Source organism: Pseudonaja textilis, chromosome Z (genome assembly GCF_049901715.1).
Source record: "Pseudonaja textilis isolate UNSWEBS1 chromosome Z, rPseTex1.2, whole genome shotgun sequence".
In the NCBI taxonomy this organism is placed as follows: Eukaryota; Metazoa; Chordata; class Lepidosauria; order Squamata; family Elapidae; genus Pseudonaja; species Pseudonaja textilis.
Genome location: NC_142008.1, coordinates 85,211,339 through 85,231,035, shown reverse-complemented (window position 1 = coordinate 85,231,035; position 19,697 = coordinate 85,211,339). Strand labels below are relative to the sequence as shown.

General features: G+C 35.4%; 2 protein-coding genes across 6 annotated transcripts in view; one reads left to right on the top strand and one right to left on the bottom strand.

Annotated features, from left to right (window-relative positions):
* Positions 1-19,697, top strand: part of MRC2 (mannose receptor C-type 2) — a 120,910-nt gene that overhangs the window by 58,615 nt on the left and 42,598 nt on the right. Inside the window, exons 23-31 of one of the 3 annotated variants that reach the window (XM_087917329.1) lie at positions 927-1,035; positions 1,958-2,196; positions 2,292-2,460; positions 2,644-2,793; positions 7,279-7,398; positions 7,815-7,994; positions 10,572-10,598; positions 11,480-11,702; positions 12,175-12,800. In XM_087917329.1, coding sequence (XP_087773455.1) covers positions 927-1,035; positions 1,958-2,196; positions 2,292-2,460; positions 2,644-2,793; positions 7,279-7,398; positions 7,815-7,994; positions 10,572-10,598; positions 11,480-11,700 — 1,215 coding nt within the window. In that variant the 3' untranslated portion in view covers positions 11,701-11,702; positions 12,175-12,800. Of the gene's footprint in view, positions 1-926; positions 1,036-1,957; positions 2,197-2,291; positions 2,461-2,643; positions 2,794-7,278; positions 7,399-7,814; positions 7,995-10,571; positions 10,599-11,479; positions 12,801-19,697 lie in introns of those variants that run through there. The other 2 variants (XR_015740258.1, XM_026717293.2) reach the window with 2 other exon arrangements.
* The window catches only part of MARCHF10 (membrane associated ring-CH-type finger 10), a 78,867-nt gene continuing 74,999 nt past the window's right edge, over positions 15,830-19,697 (bottom strand). For all 3 annotated transcript variants that reach the window (XM_087917330.1, XM_026717295.2, XM_087917331.1), the window contains one exon: positions 15,830-16,462. In XM_087917330.1, coding sequence (XP_087773456.1) covers positions 16,434-16,462 — 29 coding nt within the window. In that variant the 3' untranslated portion in view covers positions 15,830-16,433. The remainder of the gene's footprint in view (positions 16,463-19,697) is intronic.

The following is a 19,697-nucleotide window of genomic DNA, read 5'->3' as shown; positions in this document are numbered from 1 at the left end:
TACTTGCTAGCTTTATTCCTGAAAAACTAATAAATGCAAAGTTTCTAAAGAGTAGAAAGGCTCTTCAAAGAAGATCCAACAGAGATATGAGCTTCCTTTTGTTCAACCCCGTGTAACAGTTCCCTTCTGCACATGGAAAAGAGCGGAAGGCCTGTAGTGGGCTGAAAAAAATCTTGGGATCTGAATTTGTAAAACTCAGTGCAGGAATTTTCTTTTGTTCTCTTTTGGCAGGCAGCTCTTGCTTTTTAAGAAGAAATTGGACAACCATTTATCTGAAATTGTATAAAGTTTCCTTTTTGAGCAGTGGGTTGGACTTGAAAACTTCCAAGTCTCCTTCCAACTGTTATTCTATTATTTCTCTTTGTCTGCTTAATGATCTGTGTGATTACTTAACATCCAGAACTCAGAGTGCTGGGACTGCAGTTGTTGAATTAAGTGGTCATATGGACACCTTACTTAACTACCACAATGAATTGCAACCAAAATTCCTGGCCCAGTTGTGGGTTTAAGTCGAGGACTACTGGTAATGAGTTCCAACGATGACATAGCAGTTTGGTTGGGATTGTGTAGCATGAATTAAAAATGAATAGGATAGTTTGTGGTTTGATATGTTGCAGGAATCAGGTTACTGCATCAGCATATTGTGTGTACTAAGCTATCATGCTTATTTGTTCCACAATAAGATTATTGTTCAGTTATAACAAGTTATGTGAAAACCACAACTTGGTTTAGTATTCAGTCTGTTGCTTGTTTTTGTGTTTTTCTGGAGCCCATTGTCTATTCTGCTTTGCCTATAAATTTGTAAAAATTTCCAAGAGCAGTTTCATATGTGTCATGTTGCAGTAATCATGACAAGAATTGGACAACTCAGTGTGCACATATTCAATCCATTTTGAGTTTGATTTTCCTGGTTCTGTTTCTCATAGACCAACTGTGCTGTAATGTGGCATGGCCTCCCTTCCCTGTTTACAGGCCGTTGGGATGATAGGAATTGCCAAGAGGAGAAACATATTTTTTTATGCCAGAGAAGCAAAGGTAAGAGTTAGGAATAATGCAAGAAAATAATATTGGCTTCAGTTATGCTTAGCATAGAGGGTTTGTGATAATTTTTATTTCTTGTGCCAAGGATGTTGGCATTCATTTCTATTGTGCACAAGGGAGGAAGAATTATATTAGTCTGTGGCAACAACACAGATACAAGAATTTGTTACATCTTCAAGACTGGCCAACTTGAGGCATATGATTTTTTTGGACAGTAACTTTGTTCATCATTTACATGCATGTTCATGAAACCTGCTGCTTCTCATCAGAGAATATACCTAATAATATTGATTAGTCTTAAAAATGCTTCCAGACTCGTAAACTGTATATTGCTAAAACCGATTAGTTTTGAAAATGCTGCTTTTGTGAGCGTTTATTCAGTGTGTTATGGCCTTTGGTTTCTCTCTGCAACATGTATCTAATGCATGAGTTCTATCTACTTTTCATTACTCCAACTCATTAAATAAGATAGGGAGCAAATACATCCTTCCTCATTTTTTATTAACAATGAGAAAACAGTCTTTAATAGGGGTCAGAAGTAGAGGTTAACATTCTTCTCTCCTTTATCATTTGCTTTGGTTAAACTACATAGAGGAGGAGTGAGGTTTCCTAACTTAAGAATTAAATACAATTGTTTTAAATGAGAAGGTATAATAGTATCTATCAATATATCTTGGCTCTCCACCATCCTTTTAAAGTGACTTCCAGAAAGAACTAAAGTTCTATTTCACAGAAATTATAATAAAGTAACACAAAAATAACCAATTTTAGTAAAATGGAAATTACTTGATAGTCAGCAAATTGCTACTAATTTTGAATAAAATAAATATTGCTTTGTTAATACCTCTAGGGTATATTTGTAAAAGATAACCAAGCTTTTATTTTCTTTCTCTCAAATTCTTCCTCCACCTTCAAGACCCTACTATAAATCCTTCTTCAACATCCTTCTCTTCTGTTCTCAACTCTACTCTTTCATATCTTAACAACACTTACCGTGTCTTGATGAAGCCGCTCAAATGGCACGAAGCTGTGTTATTATGTGAGAGTCTCAATGGAAGTCTAGCAAATGTAATGGAACCATTTACCCAGGCCTTCCTCACTCAGGCTGTCAACAGCTTACATACTCCACTCTGGATTGGCTTGTCCAATGAAGAAGTGAGTCAACTATATAAATGTATGCTGTCAAATATTTTGTATCCAGATTGATTAGTCCAGTGTGGCAAAACTTTATATATTTTGACTTTTTTTAGGGGAGACGTAACTATGAATGGTTTACAGATGAGAGTGTTTCCTACACAAACTGGCAAGATGGAGAACCGCAACAACTTGTAGGGTGTGCATACATGGACATAGATGGAACATGGCGAACTGCTACTTGCAATACAAAGCTTCAAGGGGCCATCTGCAAGTTGAACACAGGTAATTTACCTGTATGACAGCTGTACAGATAAAGGAGGGAATACTGAAATAAGGACTCTCTTCTTTCATCCCCTGAGTTTTAATGACGGGGTCAGGAAAAAAAATCATTTTATCATTTGTTTTTAATGACAAAACCAATGTAAATATTTGCTAAGCTTCTTTTAACCAAGTATTCTACTTCAGGTCCCCTTTCTTCACACAAGTGGAGCTACAATGGAAGTTGTCCTAAAACAATAGAAGATTCCTCCTGGGTTCCTTTCCAAAACCATTGCTATGCTTTCCACATGGAAGTTATTCTAGGTCAGAAAGAAGCTGTGAAGAAATGCCAGAAAGGTGAATCCTGTTAAAATTAAGGATTTTTGTCTATGTTTGTTTTGGTTATTACTTGTTGGAAGCGTTGCTTATAATTAAAGCATTGGAGGTCCAAATCCAGTGGCATTTTCTTTTTATGAACCCATGACCCCAAATAAGTAGAAAGGTATAGATGAGGATGAGGAGCTATCCCCTCTTTTTTACTCTGCCTTTTTTTTAATATAAAGGTTAGGTGACATTCTTTCATCTTTGATATGACATGTATACTATTTCTTATTCTTTTTTCTATTTCTTATTTTTCCCATCAAAGATATCTAGCATATTTGGTTATAATTATTTTGTGTCAAACATTTTTTTAAGAATATACTTCCAAAATGCCAATATTTTATTGCATTCTCACCAAAGATAAAAGAATATTCATTTGATTGCCAGCTCCTCAGCCTCATCTATATCTTCCTATGCCTTCCCAACTTCTCAGTGAATATTGAGAAGCTATGCCTGAGGTTCTTATTGGGACTTGATGCCACTAATGTAAATTTCCAGATGTAATTTGTGCATGGATACTTAAATATTTTTTATGCTGAATAGAGGCTGCCAAATGTGTTGCTTAATTATTTCTACTGTCACATTTTAGACAGACTCATTTTAGCCCTGTAGCACTCTAACCCACATTTTTCTATCTTATAAAATGGTAGGTTGTGGTCTACTTTATTAAATGCCTGATTGAAGTCAAAGTAAATTATATCTACAAATTTAGTTGGTCTACTGATTGTGTGACATTGTAAAAAATGCAATAAGATTGGTCTGGCATGATCTGTTTTTGACAAATCTTTGTTGGCTTCTAGGTGCTTGCAGATTTGTTGTATGCTTATCTTTTCCAGAATCTTCCCAGTTCATCATGTCAGGATGATAGATCTGTAGTTTCCTGGATCCATATTTTTTTTTGGAGGGGGTGGGAATGTCATCTGGTAGTCCGGAGTGCTTTAGGATCTTTGAAATATATGGTTTAGCAATTCTGAGATTATGTCTGCAAATTCCTTCTGAACCTTGGGGTGTAATCCAGTTCCTCCTTCAGGCCCTGATAGTTCTCCAGCTTTTCATACTCCTTTTTCCTGATGTTAATATCACTTGACATTGCTTCATCTATCACCACCACTGCCTTTTGGGTGTTGTCTGCTAATACAGTGTTGGTTGATTGGCTAGTACCTATCTGTCTGCCTGAATCTAGAGTCATGGTGGCGCAGTGGTTAGAATGTGGTATTGCAGGCTACTTCTGCTGACTGCCAGCTTCCAGCAGTTCGGCAGTTCGATTCTCACCGGCTCAAGATTGACTCAGCTTTCCATCCTTCTCAGGTTGGTAAAATGAGGATCCAGGTTGTTGGGGGCAATATGCTGACTCTGTAAACCACTTAAAGAGGGATGTAAAGCACTGTGAAGCGGTATATAAGCCTAAGTGCTATTGCTATCTGGAAGTCCCGCAGGATCTTAGCTTATAATTATAATTAATGTTCAAATTGTTCATTTTGTCAATGTCAGTGGGAATCTAAAGTCTGCCAGAAAGTCCTGAATAATAGAAATTATCTCTGTTCTTTGTAGTTTTAAAGTTTCAATGGACATTTCCATTCATAGCAGTTTTCCATTTTTATTAACAATTCTATTATAGGCTTGAATGTAATTACATTTTGTAGAAGTTTGATGAATCTCTTTGTCTCCTCCCCACTTCATTTTCCTCAGCCTGTGAGCTTCCTAAGAATTTTATCTCTGGTACATTAATTTAGAAATTTAATTACAACGACTCTTGATTTTATTTAACTTTGCAAGCCTGAAATTTCGAATTCTTTGGGCATGTACTGTACTATTGTATGCCCTTTTCAGCCAAATGTAGATCTAGAAAGAGATTGTTACACTTTGTTCCTATATCATTTATCATAAAATTGTTCCGTTTTTCATTGATGCCTTTAATTTAGACGTTCATTTGCTGTGATATTCAGATTCTGCCAAGAGGCATTTTAAGATCCATAACGTCTTTCTTAATTATTTTTATGCTACAGGTTTTAGTACTTAAAATATTGGCCTGAGAACTTGGTAGTTCTCAATTTATGACCACAATTGGGCCCAACATTTCTGTTGCTAAGTGAAACAGTTGTTAAATGCTCCATTTTACGACCCTTCCCTGCCACAGTTGTTAAGTGAATCACTGCAGTGGTTAAGTTAGTAACATAGTTGTTAAATGAATTTGGCTTCCTTATTGACTTTGTCAGAAATGCTACAGGTCACTGCTACATCTGGATTTTGATCATCTGACCATGGGAAAGCTGTAACAGTCATAAGTGCGAAAAATGGTCATGCCACTTTTTTAGTGCTGTTGTAACTTCAGACGGACACTAAATGAACTAAATGAAATGTTGTTAGTTGAGGACTACCTGTACTTGTCTGAGCAATGTCTTATATCTTCTTTGGTAAAACTTTAGACTGTTTATTCATTCTCTTCAAATATTACATACCTGCTAAATCTTCTTTTACTGAAATAAAGGATTTCTCCCACTCCAGTTTCAGATCCTAAATAAATTTATGTAATAAAGGCTCAGTATTGTTAAAGATCTCTTCAGGGTGATAGGATATCTCGGAGGCCATAGGCAGCAGTTTGTCCTCCTCTTCCTCTTTTCAGCTGGGCGACTGCTGGATATTTGTCTTTGTCCTTTTTATGCGAGTTCGGACTCCTTTTGCTTCTTGAGAAAGCACCTTTGTTGGACAGTTTGCATTTCTCAGTTGCTTTACAAGGGAATTCAGTGCAGATAAGCAGTTGATAATAACTAAAAAGAGCAAGTTAAGGTAAAAACAGGGCGTTCAGCACCAGTATCTTCCATAAAAGCTCAGCTCTACATCCAACTCTAGCTTTATTTATTTATTTATTTTATTTAGGAAAGTTATTTGCTGCCCATCTCTTATCCAACAATTCTTTTTTAACTGTTTATCTGCATGAGCTAAAGAGTTAAACCTGTATCCCGAAATTGTCTTTTGTTGACAAGCAGCAGCAAGAAACATAGAAAGGAAGATAAGAGGAATTCAAAGTTATAATAGAAAAGAAACTGAGAAATCTTTTTATTCCTATTTTGTCCCTGTTTTAATGCAAAGCAGGATGCATGAATAATCCAACAATGTCAACCTGCATTAGAATAAAATTTAAAAATCTAAGGCTATAAGGGAACTTGGCTCTTGCATCTGTTTCTTACAATTGCGCAGCTTGAAGCAAATCAGGAAATCTCTGATTCAGTCCAGGTCAAAGAGGAAGATGTTTGGAAGCACAGTCTGGGCCTCCAATCAATTCTATTATGTCAAATTGGCAACAAGATTTCTTTTTAAGGATTACAGCTAAGTCGTTATGCATTTATTAATTAAATTTGTTTGCCGACTATCTCGTTTCCAAGTGACTCCATGTGGCTTCCAACTAGAAAGTGGAAAACTGTGAATTCTAGTCCTGTATTAGCCAAGAAAGCCAGCTGGATGACTTTGAGCCAGTCGAACACTCTCAGCCCAATCCACCTTACAGGGTGGTTGTTGTGGGGAATATGGAAGGAGGAAAGTATGTCTGCCATCTTGAATTATTTGTAAAAAATAATAAAGGTGGAATATGAATGAATGAATGAATGAACGAACGAACGAACGAACGAACGAACGAACGAATGGCATATATGCAGTTGCTTGGTGGTATGGGGTGGTGGTGAAAATTGAGGATTCATCCATCCATGCTGTCAGGAATAATACAATAGACCCTGCAGTTAGGGAATTCCAGCTGGCAGGGTCATGGACAAGGGCCATTTTAATGGAATGCTGTTTCCTGCAGGTGAGATCAGTACTCATCCTTTTAGCCTTCTGAAAGAGCTTGAAGACCTGCCAGTGCCAACTGCCCTGGACCCCAATAAGTTGCTCCCTTCCTTTCCATCTTGACCAATTTAACTGTATTTAAAATTTATGGTCTCTATTTTTTAATTGTTTATTTGAATGTTTGTACACTACTTAGAGTCAGCTTTGATGAGATAGGTGGCATATAAGTTTGACATTTAAAAAAAATAATCAAAATCTGCAGGAGGGTGAGTGTGTCATCTTGATTAAAATCCCTTCTCTTTGTATCTGCTGTGATGTCAAACACTCAGATAAAAGAGTAGAACATTATAATGCTGCCATTTCGTAGATTTTGACACTCCCAGAAGATGCGCATGTATGTGAAGTTGTGTTTCTTGTAAACTTCAGTCTTACAAGAAGATTGCATCAAATTTATCAAATGCTGTTATTCACCAGAATGAATATGCAATATATTTTAGAATTTTTTTAAAATGTAAAAATTATTGCACATTTATTCTGGTGAATATCCTTCATATGAGGAGAATGTTCAACAGAATTGTATAATTTAAGGGCTTCTGAACTATGGCAAAGCTTCTCTCTCATAGGCAAGTGGAAACTCTTCCATAATTTTTTAGGCTGTTGCATCTCTTCTATTCTCCACAGTTGGAGGTATGGTGCTGTCCATTGAAGATGAAATGGAGAATATATTTATTTGGCAACATCTACAAGTTTATGAGAGCCAAGCCAAAGGAGTATGGCTGGGGATGTCCTTTAATCCCAAAGGTAAATCAAACAGAATTGAGGGACTGTATTACTGTTCAGCACTTAGACAACTTTGGTAACTGTGAAATTGATTTGCAGCAATGTGCTATGCTAGAGAGTCATTTTCTGAAAGCATACGTTGACAATGTACTTATTAGCTTTATATCCTATCCTTTCTCCATAGGTGGTTTACATGAGATCTCTCTTCACTTTTTCTCCCACAAAAATAAACCTGTGAACTTAGTTGGGCTGACAAAAAGAGTTTGGGTGTGGCTGGTGGACTCAAATCTGTGTCCCCCCATCCTCAATCCTAATCAAATGCTTTAATGACTAGCTTTTTGCTGCTTTACAACATTTGATGATCTGAGGAGATTCTCATGTAATCTAGAATAGCTCTTTTACTAACCACACAAAGCATGTTTCTCCCTTCTGCACAGGGGGTACACTTGTTTGGCATGACAACACAGCTGTAAACTATTCTAACTGGGGACAACATGATACAGGACCAAGCATGATCAGCCCAAATAGCTGCTATTGGATCCAGAGCAGCAATGGCGTCTGGCGATTGGGCTCTTGTTCAAATGTAACCATGGGAGTCATCTGTAAGACAACTCGAGGTAAGGAAACAAATCAAGTTTGTGCAGATAAAATCAGGGTAGGTTTTTAATGGCCCTAAATTGAACTACAGTACTGGAGAATGCAAACAGGAGCTGCAAGGTGTTTTTTTTAAGTCCAAGCTTTTTTTATTAATATAATATAATATAGTGTATTGTCTGGGCATACCGTTTTATGAAAGAAAAGAAAAAAAGAAATAGTAACATATATACTGATAGCAATAGTAGTAGTACAACAGAATGATTCTAACCATATTTATCATTATATTAGCTTATTGGTAATCCTATTGATTATATTAGCATATTTATTTTTATAAACAATGTTCATGTTTAACTTATACGTAACGATGTTCTTCCTTCATCTAATTTCTACCTCTTACCTCTAACCATTGAAAAAACCTATTCCACATTAATACTCTCCTTTATCTTTTATTTTCATTGTCAATCTATCCATCTCTGCACAATCCAATATTTTCCAATTTTTTATATTTTCCTCTGATGGAGTGTTCTCATTTTTCCAATATTGTGCAAATACAATTCTTGCTGCAGTCAGTACAGTAACATTAAATATATATCCTTTTATCATAGCTTTCTGGTATTATACCTTACAAAAATATTTCTGGTTTCAAATCTATATGCTGCTTAATCATCTTTTCCAACCATGTGTGTATTTTCGTCCAGTATTTTCTTGCTTTCATACATGTCTACCACATATGATAATAAGTAACCTGGGGTTTGATTACACTTCCAACGTTTGGCAGACATATTGTTAAACATTTTTGCTAGTCTTGCTGGTGGCAAATGCCACCTATAAAACATTTTATAAAGATTTCCCTTATATGCAGTAGCCATTATCAGTTTATAATTCCTATCCCAACGTTTTTGCCATTTATCTAATTCTATAGTATAGCCAAACATTTTTGTCCATGCTATCCTTGTTTATTTAACTTGTTCATCTTCCATTTTAAGATTAATAAATAATTATATATTTTAAATCAATTTTTCATCTGTCCCTAATAACATCTTATCAAGTACTGTTGGTTCTTTATAAAAACCCCATGTTTTCACATCTTTCTCATATCTTGAGTGTATTTGCAAGTGTGGCCACCAAGCTAAGTTCACCCTTTGAATTTGTATTTCCTGTCTAATTTGAAGTTCACCATTTTCATTTAAAATATCTATATAAAGCACAATTTTTTCCAGGTTAGTAAGATTTGTTTTTTTCAATGCTTACATTATAGAAAGCCAAACTGGTATTTTCCTATACTTTTGTAATTTGATTTTTTCCCATACCAAAAGTAAAGCGTTCCTCACATAATCTCTTTGAAAATAACTATGTACAGTACTCCTTCCATACCATAAAAAAGCATGCCATCCTAAGTTCTTACCCATCCATCTATTTCAAGGCAAGAGCAAATTATAACAGATACCATTTTATGGTTTGAACATGTTTTTATGGGGAAAAAGCAAATATTTTAATGAAGATCTGCAGATGAATTTGGTGAGTCAGGGAGAATTTCAACCAGTAGGCTGATTGGTTTAGATAGGAATTATTTGGGTGGCAAAGTTCTTTATTTTCCTGTAAACTGTCGTTGGTTTGCGTTAACCCTGAGTTAGACTTGGGCCTTTGATTGGACCAACAGAAATTGAAAGAAGCTGCAATATTTTGCAGATGTATGGAATTCTTTTCTTTTGCAATACATTTTTTATTTTTATATTTTTTAAAAAACTTCTCTTTAGTGAGCAATATGGTTCATATTTCTGAGCTTTCTTTCATAATTTCTTTCACGCTTTGCAGTTCAGAACTTATTTCTATATATTGCACTCATTTTGTGCACTTTTTTTTCTTCTTTAATATTTATATCCAATCCGATTATCCAGTAGTTTATTTCAACCAGCATCTTTTATATTTAATTTTAACAGTCAATGTCTATAAGTCTTTTCCCCCCGATTCTATTTAATTTGCTCCTTTTCAAAGCCACCAATCAGTCCCAAGGTAATATTTTCACATATCCCTTTACTATAATGTTTTAATATTCCACTTTTTGGAGTTTTTGTTGTAATAAAATTCTTTATCTCATTTCACATTCCAATCATAAATAGACCAAACACTTTTCAAAAAGTCAATGAAATTTTTCCTTTAGGTTTATGGAATTATTTGGGAGGCCAAATGAGAAAGAGTTAAAGGAGAAACCCTTTCTAGATAAAGGGAAGATAATGAGTGGATTGCATATAATATTTTCTATTCTGCTTGACTAAGCAGTGTAGGTACCCAGAAAGGTTTGCATATGTTCACATTTTTCTAAGTTGGATTAATTAAAGTATTATTCTAGTTTGTTTAATATTATGATGGAGGACAAAAATTAGCGGCTCAACTAGATGTAAAATTCCTCCTTGTGATATGTGGCTAAATTGGATATATATTGTTTGAAGTCAAGGCATATTTGATCACAACTCAGGTGATGCTGTAGCAGAATATGAGTGGGATAGCTTGAACAGCATTGGAGAAGTAGGTCAATACCTACCTGATATTGGGACAGGAAGCTGACATTATTTATTTCTTTGTATTTTCTATGGCAGTGAAAGGAACCTCCATCTCCAAATCAGGTATGTTTAGCCTTTTTATCACATAGTTCAGTTGCCTAACCCAACACACCTTTTAATACAATTGTTGAAAGGTGAGAGTTGATCTAATTATGCGGTAAACACCTTGCCTATGAGTCCTCAAATTGAATAAAAAACAGAAGGTAAAACAAACTAATTAAAAATAAATATGTTCTGTATGGCAGGTATTTGAAGCAGGTTGTTCAACTTAATGATTTCCCCTACTTGAATTACATTAGGTAAGCGTAACAAAAGCAGACAGCATGTCAGGAATAGATCTTTAATTCTTCACCCTGCCTCATCTCGGACTCAGATGTGAAAGAAGCAATGACTTGAGAAGTATAATCAGAATTAGTTATTTTGAATAGGACTGAAGAATCCACTGACTTTAGCAAAGATGATGTTTTGGTATCTTTCCAGATTTTGGGGGTGGGGGTGGGGGCAGTGAGAGACATGTGGTTTATAATTTTGCATGGTTACTGCCATGGGGTTTGTAGTCCGACCATGATGCCTTGTATGTAAAAAGTTTATAGAGCATTATTTACTATTGAAGAGAAAGTCCCTTAAATTTTATCTATTATTCTTTGAAAGAAAGAGTAGAAATAATTGAACAAATTGAATTTAGCACATCTATATAAAATTGCAGATTATGGCTATTTTGAATAGTTTGACCAAATCTATGAATACACAATGTATTTAGATAAAATATACACCATTTCTGAATGGGTTGGAATCTCCCAAGTTCAGTGATTCATCACTTACTGTTCATCAAGTTGTTGTTATTTGTCATTTTTACACACAAAGTTATTTTGCTCACTCTTCTTTGAATACTGTTTAGCTACAAAAATGGATCTTTCCTCTTAACCTTTTCCCTTTTACTGCAGCTTTCCTGGAAAACACAAAAACCATTGTTGTAGTCATCCTTTCCTCAATAGCATTTTGTGCACTGGTAGCTGTGGCCCTCTATCTGTATAAGCGACGGTGGATTTCAGAACGAGGGACATTTGAGAGTGCTCGCTATAGCCGCACCAACGCTAGTCCTAGTGAATCTGCTGAGAAGAACATCCTGGTATCTGATATGGAGATGAATGAACAACAAGAATAATGGTGAATCTTTCAAGTGTGGGAATGGGGGTAGGGATGGAGGGTGGTAGTAGAACAGGTATGGGACGGTCACAAGTACCTGTCATGAATAGTCTCAAAAAAAAAAAAAAGCCTCTCAGGAGAGCAAAACGCAACTGCTGAATCACATCAGAAGGGTTGGAAGGCAGGACAGCGGCCCACTAAAGAGATGTGGAGAAATACAAAAAGGAGCTTTGTAAGAAATCCGAGTTTACCTTTGTCCTACTCAGAGAAAATGATGGTTCCTCTCTTGGAAGGAAAATCTCATTTTGGAAGCTATAAGCTCTTAGTAAGCTGTACAGCTTCTTCACATCTCTTTAGAGACTTAGTATATCAGCATTTTTTCTCTCCAATAATAATTATACAAAACAAGTATTTTTTTGTATCTTTTCATCATGCTCTTCCTATCCTGTTCTGTCTGTTTCTTTCTCTGATATGTCCTTCCATTACTTTTCAGAGCCTGTTGAGACCAGATTTTCCATTCCACTACTATCCAGGGATTTTTTCTTTTTTAAGCCATGATGCTATCCATTGTCATAGAAAGCCTTTTCCCAAAACCATTGAAAGCAGCATCATTGAACTTTTATATTTATAAGTGCCAGCTTCATGACAGAAATATTTACAGCAGTGCTTAAAAGCTGGTGAATCCCTTTGAAGATACAATATTTCTGCATAATGTTTTGACTCATTTAATTGGTTTCTCTTTATCTAGTTAAAACTAGATAAATATGTGAAGAACAGATCATTTTTTAGGTCATATTTATGTATAAATATTGAAAAGGTTCACAAACTTTAAAAGCACCAGGGTAGATATATTTATTTTATTAAATTTATGGGTGGCAAATAAATTTAATAAATAAAATAATAAGTGAATGCTTTGGGGTGGCAAACAATTTAAGGATGTTGAAATGTTTTGGTAATTAGATACTTTATACAATACTGCATAAAAATAGCCAAAGTATTGTGTAATTACTCTTCATTGATTAAAAAAACCCTTGTAATTAAAAATATGCAGAAGGTGTGGTGTTCAGATCTTTATATCTCTGAGAGAAGAATAATCAGAATGAGAAGGTTGTAATGCAGGATTACATTTCCCCAAATGAAATAATGTTTGAGCATAATATCAATGTGGCCAAAGGAGTAATTGCCCTATGTAATAAGAATACAAATGGGAAACAATAATGCACATTGTATAAAACCTGATATGGCAGAAAGATAACATCCAGATTTTGGAACTCAGATATGCTCACAATCTGAGTTCATCACAATCGGAAAATAACCAGCACAACACAAACTTTTGTATGTGAGAGAGATGTCATATTATATGCGTGCAGAAGTATAGTTTGTATTATGACATTTGGATGCCCTTCTCAATATTTTATTTCTCCCCCTAGTTTGGGCAGCCATGTTTCAGGAACAGAAAACTGGTCTGTGAATTGATGAGTTTAAAATCATTTGAAAAAAGTAAAACCTTTATTTTTATTTAAGAATAGCATATAGGCTGCTGGGCAACTTAAGGTTTGGATACCAGATGCTAAGAACCAATGAAAAAATACTGTACCTGCTTAGAATAGTGGCTTTTTATTATAATAATTATTATAATTATTTACAGAAATAAATAAAAGGAGCCTCATTTAAAACAGGGACCCTGTGAGAGCCATTCTATTTTACGTTTTCATTTTTAATTAAGTATTTCTGAATGGTAACTGTGACAATGAAGTGGGGATAAATATTTTTACAACTTACTTAAGGAATTTATTGTATATGAAAACAAATTTTTCACTTAAGCTGGATATTAAGTGTTTGTAAAAAAAGCTATACCTATGACATTTAGACACCCAAACACATTTCCACACCAACAAATAGTAAGGGATGTTTCAAAAGCAAATCCAACTTTCCCATTTTCCTTCATAACTGTTTCATGGGCAACTTTTTGATTTGTGTCTATATATGTTTATGGCTCTCTTGCTCAATATTTTTCTCCTCAGGGGATAATATAAATCAAGATAGATGGGAAAGTTGCCTTTGAGCATGTGCAATGTTTTTTTCATCTCACTGATGAGACATATAAGCAGTCCTCTTAATAATGCTAGAGAAGAGGTCAAGATTTGTAGCATTGGGCACAAAAAAATTGTCATTTAGTGATGAAGTAGAATCACTTTGCAGGATTTTTTCGCAAATATCTTGTGGAAACTGACCACCTGTGTTCACTGAAATGGGTATTTTATAAGAAGCACAGTTTCCTTCCCCAGGAACCGCTGGCTTGCTCGTTCAATTTTGTTTAAGGGGAATTGTCTTGAAAGCATCTCTTGTGCCAGGCAGGCCAGCTAACGTGTTCAAGGAGTAAGTGCAATAGCAGAGCTGAAAGGATGGGAAGCTTTTCAAGATCAGCCTCTTCATTCTCCCAGCTATTGAAGCTGCTGCAATTCCCTTAGTTTCTCTCTCCGTAATGACTATACTGTAGCCATTATGTTTATTATATTCTTATTATTTGCTTTCAGAGTAAATCAAGTATAACTAGAAATAATTCCATAAAGGAGGGGATAAGTATCCTGCCATTAATGGAGGTGTTTGAATATAGTGGAAAAATGTTTCAGATTAAATATTTCCTATTTGTTTTTAATAATGTGAAAAGGTGCTAAAAAAGGAGAAACTGGCATATTTTAAAATAGATTGCTATTGCTTTTTTAAAAAAAATAAATATTTTGAATAAAGCTTACTTTCCCATCATTTTCAGCAAAATGTTTTTTTTTCCCCATGTTTTCAATAGTTATAAAGAATCGAAACAGTTCTTACCCATTGTGGTTTATTTTATTCTCACAGGATGTATTTACAATGCTGATCTTTGCTTTGATTAATATTGGGAAGATTCTATTTTATGTGACTTAAATAAGCATTGTTAAAAATTTTCCCTGCAATAGGACTCAAGTTGGAATTCAAAATCATTAGATAGTTAATCCTTTGTGTCGGGAATTTATAAAGCAGAACTTCAAAAAATCAGTATTATTTAATTCTAGACTTAGCTAAACTTTACAATTTATCCCAGTTTAATTGCAAAACATCTATAATAGTGTGCAACATTGCCCCTTTTCAATTATGCAGGTAGCTAATTCAAGTCAAAATATAGTATATGGAGAAATGCATAAAGGGAAACTTGCTAAAAACAGAGAACTAAAAATAGTCTCTAAAATTGATTCGCAACTTACTCTTTAGGAGAATAGTCAGATTAGTTAACCCTAGGGCATCAACTCGAAAGCAAGATGAAAATCAGAATGCCAATGAAACTTTAGATTGTATCTATGAAACATGCTTATTTAGTCTTAGGTATGTTTATTTAAAGCATTCCTTTTCAGGGATGCAGTTGCAAACGTTTTGATTGTTACTCTCATATATAAACAAAAAAAGATGTATTAAAAATTTAAGAAATTGCTATTCAATGCAGCTTTAAAAGGTTTCGTCCGCCTTGATCACTGAAGGCATTCACTGTTTATGCAGTATAGCAAAGAAATGACATTTATTTGAAAAGGATTCATGCGTCTGTAACCAATATGGTATGTCTGAACTACAAAAGTACTTTAAGAGCTATCACTGTTCTCGGATTCCCTCCTATGGGCATAGGGACACTTCAAAAGTACTTTATGCATTTATAAATGATGTTCCTCGATTTGTAGTTTATGGGAATGTAACTTTTCAAAAGCTGTCTCTAGGTGTAGAAACATAATAAATTCTTTAAATATAGCTTATTGTGGCAGCATGAAAATTAGTGGTGGTGTTCTAAGGATTCCAACTGAGGCAAATTTTCTGGGCTAAAATTGTTAACATTAAACCATCATGAACTTATGGCATGTGATGTACTGAGCATGGAAATGAAACCATCCTTGCCAAGGAAAAAATCGCCAAATGATGTATAGCAAAATAAAATAACTGAGGTTTGAAAAAAAACACTATATCTCAAGGTAAAGAGAATTTACATCAATATTAAACTTAGACATATGAAGGAAATGCCTATTGGATTTTCACCCTTTTTCTAAAAGGGTGATAGTATAACAGTGGTATTATATATAAAAAGCAAACTATCTAATCTGCAAAAAAGGGTAAGGGGGGTGACTGGAAAGAGAACAAAAGATTGTGTATTTTATTAGGTTCTTGTGCCATGCAAATCATAGGCAAGATGTTCATACAATAGTACATCAATTCATTTAAATCTGTGTCTCACAGATTGTTTTATAAGATGGGGCATACAACTTTATTTTAATATACAAGTGATCATGGATCTTCAAGAAGCCTCTGATCCATATCAAAATTATGCAGACTGGCTTCTAAAGAAAGGGTAGAAAAACAGGTACCTAACATCCAGAAGATAGTTAAACTTCAATTAAAAAGTACCCACAAACAAAACAGTAGTCTTTGTTGATTGAGTAGCAGTTGCTAGCTAATCAGTAGGAGATACTAGACTTTGCAAGTTGCTGTTAATAACCCATGGTATTGAAAAAAAGTTAGTAATACAACTTAAGACAAGAACCGAACCACACAAACAACCCTAGAAGGCTTAGGCCCTTAGAAGGCTTTAAATTTAAAAAGGTGACACTGAATATGAATGGTGCACATATTCATTTTGGCCTGGTGTTATCAACGGGAGGAAGTGGAAGGATGTAGATGAGAGTTCTGTCAGATTTCTAAAGGGAATTTACTTCTTCAGATCCAGCTTGACAGTTCTTAGCCACTGTTGGCAGAATTGGTTGGATCTGCAGTAAATAAATAAATAAATAAATTTTAGACTCTTTTTTCTCATAAAACAGCAACAATTTTAAACTTTACTGAATACTGTTGTTGAAGAACACAGTGAAGTTTTAAACAATGTAATAAATTGTAGCTTAATTCTAAGCAGTGACATAGTGGATCAAAATAAACTGAACAGGCCAAGTAAAGGTACTTAGTTCCACTGTGACAAACTGGGACCATCCAAAAAGAAGTGTCAGAATCACTACTGCATTTGAATTTATTTGTATTTGCAAAGGCCTCAATTAGCTAGAATTGTTTAATGTAACTAGTGAAAATATGTAGCTTGTGATACTGACCATACAAAAAAATAAAATGACAATTCAGAAAAAATTAGATTGACAATTAACTAAAAAATAATACACATTAGTATTAACAAAATCTTCCTAAATTAGTGATAAAATTGTGTTTATGCATCTATAAACATTTATCACTTCATTATTAGTAGTTAAACTAAAATAACCTGGAATCCCAAAATAACAACTGGAATAACATACTGTATATAAATGAATGTTACACATTCAAATTAGTTTGTCAAAAATCAAGAAAATATTCCAAGTATTCAATCTCGGAATATATTGGGTGTTTTTCTGAAATGTCATATAATAAAGGATGCGTGTCTTGGCATATACATAAAACATTTCTCCAGATAACTGACTATTTTATTTAATTTATTACCTTCAAGGAGACTATAAAGATAAATTTATGTCAGATGTTGACCATACAAAAGCTAATGAACTACAGTGTCTCCTTGCTATAAAATATTGAAACTCTGCAAACAGCACAATGCATTTTAGTGATTTATGGATTTATACCTGAAAACACTATTTTAAATATGTGACCCCTACTTACTATAGGTAATAATCATTATAGATATTATAGCATCATCGGAACCAGAGGTTACTCTTCCGAGCTTCTGGACTCATGCTGGAGCCTATCCTCAGGGAACCTCTCTCTACCGGAATGTGTGCTTTGGACTTCTATGCATAGTATTTATGTGATGCCTAGTTGTGTGTGGCTTTTTATTTGTTAATTGGGGTGTTGATGGACAGCTATTAAGTCATTAGCTGTTGTTTTCTTGTGTTGCCAAGTCCTTGGCTCCTAAGCCTGTTAAGCTGGTGATAAATCAGCACTCCTGTTGACTGAGAAGGGGCCCCTTTCCCAGGCTTTAATTATTTACCTGACTAACTTTTACCTGCTTAGCCAACAATCTTAATAGTTGCAAAATTGATTGTATATCCTTGTTCATTGCAATGTGAGGCTACCAATGAGTACCTCGTCTGACTGCTATTGTATACTTACAGTTGGATGGTTCCTCCCCATCTGTCCTATTTAATCACAGGGGCAACCCATGCAGGGGTTTCAGTTGATTATATTAGAAGTATCTCCCACCTCCAAGCGACTTTATAACGCATGATGCATTATAAAGATGCACTGCAAAGATCACTTGGAGGTGGGAGGTTGTGGGAGAAGAGCAGCAACTAAGATTGTTGGCCGTGTAGGTGCATAGATAGCCAGGGAAATGATTGAAGCCCGTAGGCAGTCAATAGAAAGACTGATTTATCAACAGTTTTATCAGGCAACTAGGAGCCAAGGACTTGGCAGCACAAGGAAACAGCAACCAATGATTTTATAGCTGGCCATCAATACTCCAATCAATAAATAAAAAGCCACACACAACCTGGCATCACATAAATACTACACATAGAATAAACCAAAGAACACATTCTGATAGAAATTCCTTGAAGATGGGCTTTAGCACAAGTCTGAAAACTCAGACTAAACTTTTGGTCCCGGTGACCAATCCAGATTGGATCCTACAACATTATTCTGGGACGCCTATATTTGCCTTCATTTATGATATAGATATTGTCATTTAAGAGCAATGATTCTAATAACTAGAAAAATTGTAACATCTTCCATGAATTGAAACCTAGAAAATCAGATGTTATTTTCTTCCTAATATCTTTATAATAAGTTTGCCGTCTAACACAGTAGCATCCCTATGTACATAATCACTTAAATAGAAATTAATTTTCTACAGTAATTGAAAAACATAGGAAGGATGCAGATGAGAGATCATGTCATCTGGAACTCTAATACAATTCAATTCTAATACAAAGCAGGATAATTGCCTGACATAAGCCTTGTTTAGAAATACCCTGGTAGAAATACCAAAAGTAACTCGGCAGTAGCTGAAACACCCTAGTGAATAAAAAACTCTGAACAACTAAGAATGTATTCTGGGTAAATGTGCATAAGTATTGCCAAATGAAAAGATGTGAAAGAAACAGCACTGCAACACCTTTATTAAGATGCAACTAAGTAGCAAGCAAGATTGAATATTATTCTGATTTCCTGTGGGCAAGGGGGTGATGCTGGAGTGTGGGGCAAAAGTTCAGTTTTATATATCAATTAGGCTAGGACTGCATCAAACTCCGTTTTAATAGCTGCAGAACCCTTGATTACTGAAACCTAGTGCTATAGTTTCCCACCATTTTGATGCAGGAAGTATTCAGGAAGTATAAAGAGATTGATCCAATTACAAACATTTGTTTAGCAACCATTCAAAGTTACAAGAGCATTGAAAACAGCGATGACTGGCCCTTGCATTTATGACCATAGTATGATCCCATGATCATGACATCAAAATTTGGGCACTTGGCAAGTGGCATTTGATAGTTGCAGCATCCCAGGGTCATATGATCACCATTTGCAATCTTCCCAGCTACCCTATTTTCCTGAAAATAAGACCTATCCCAAAAACAAGCCCTAGCATGTTTTTACATGTGCACCTAATATAAGCCCTGCCCCCAAAATAAGCCATACTTAAGAGCCTACGCAGCCAGCTGCCAGCCCATTCTATCTGGTTGGTTGTGGTGCCGCAGCCATGAGATGAGGCAGGGTGTGTGTAGAACTGCTCCACACACCCCACACTTGCTTAACTCAGGGCCCTTACAGCCAGGCAATCCATGCCCCAATATCTGCCTGACAGTGGTAGAATCAGCAATTCATGTGCAGCAGGAGTCCACGTAGCCACGGCCCACTTCTGCTTGCTCACAGCCATAATGGAACAGGATGCCGAGTGATATGCTGGTGCCATGTCACAAGGCAAGGCAGGTGTTGGGACGTGGATGGCCTGACTGCAGGGGCACTGAGGTAAACTGGTACGGGGATGTAGCTCCACCCCATCTCACCTCG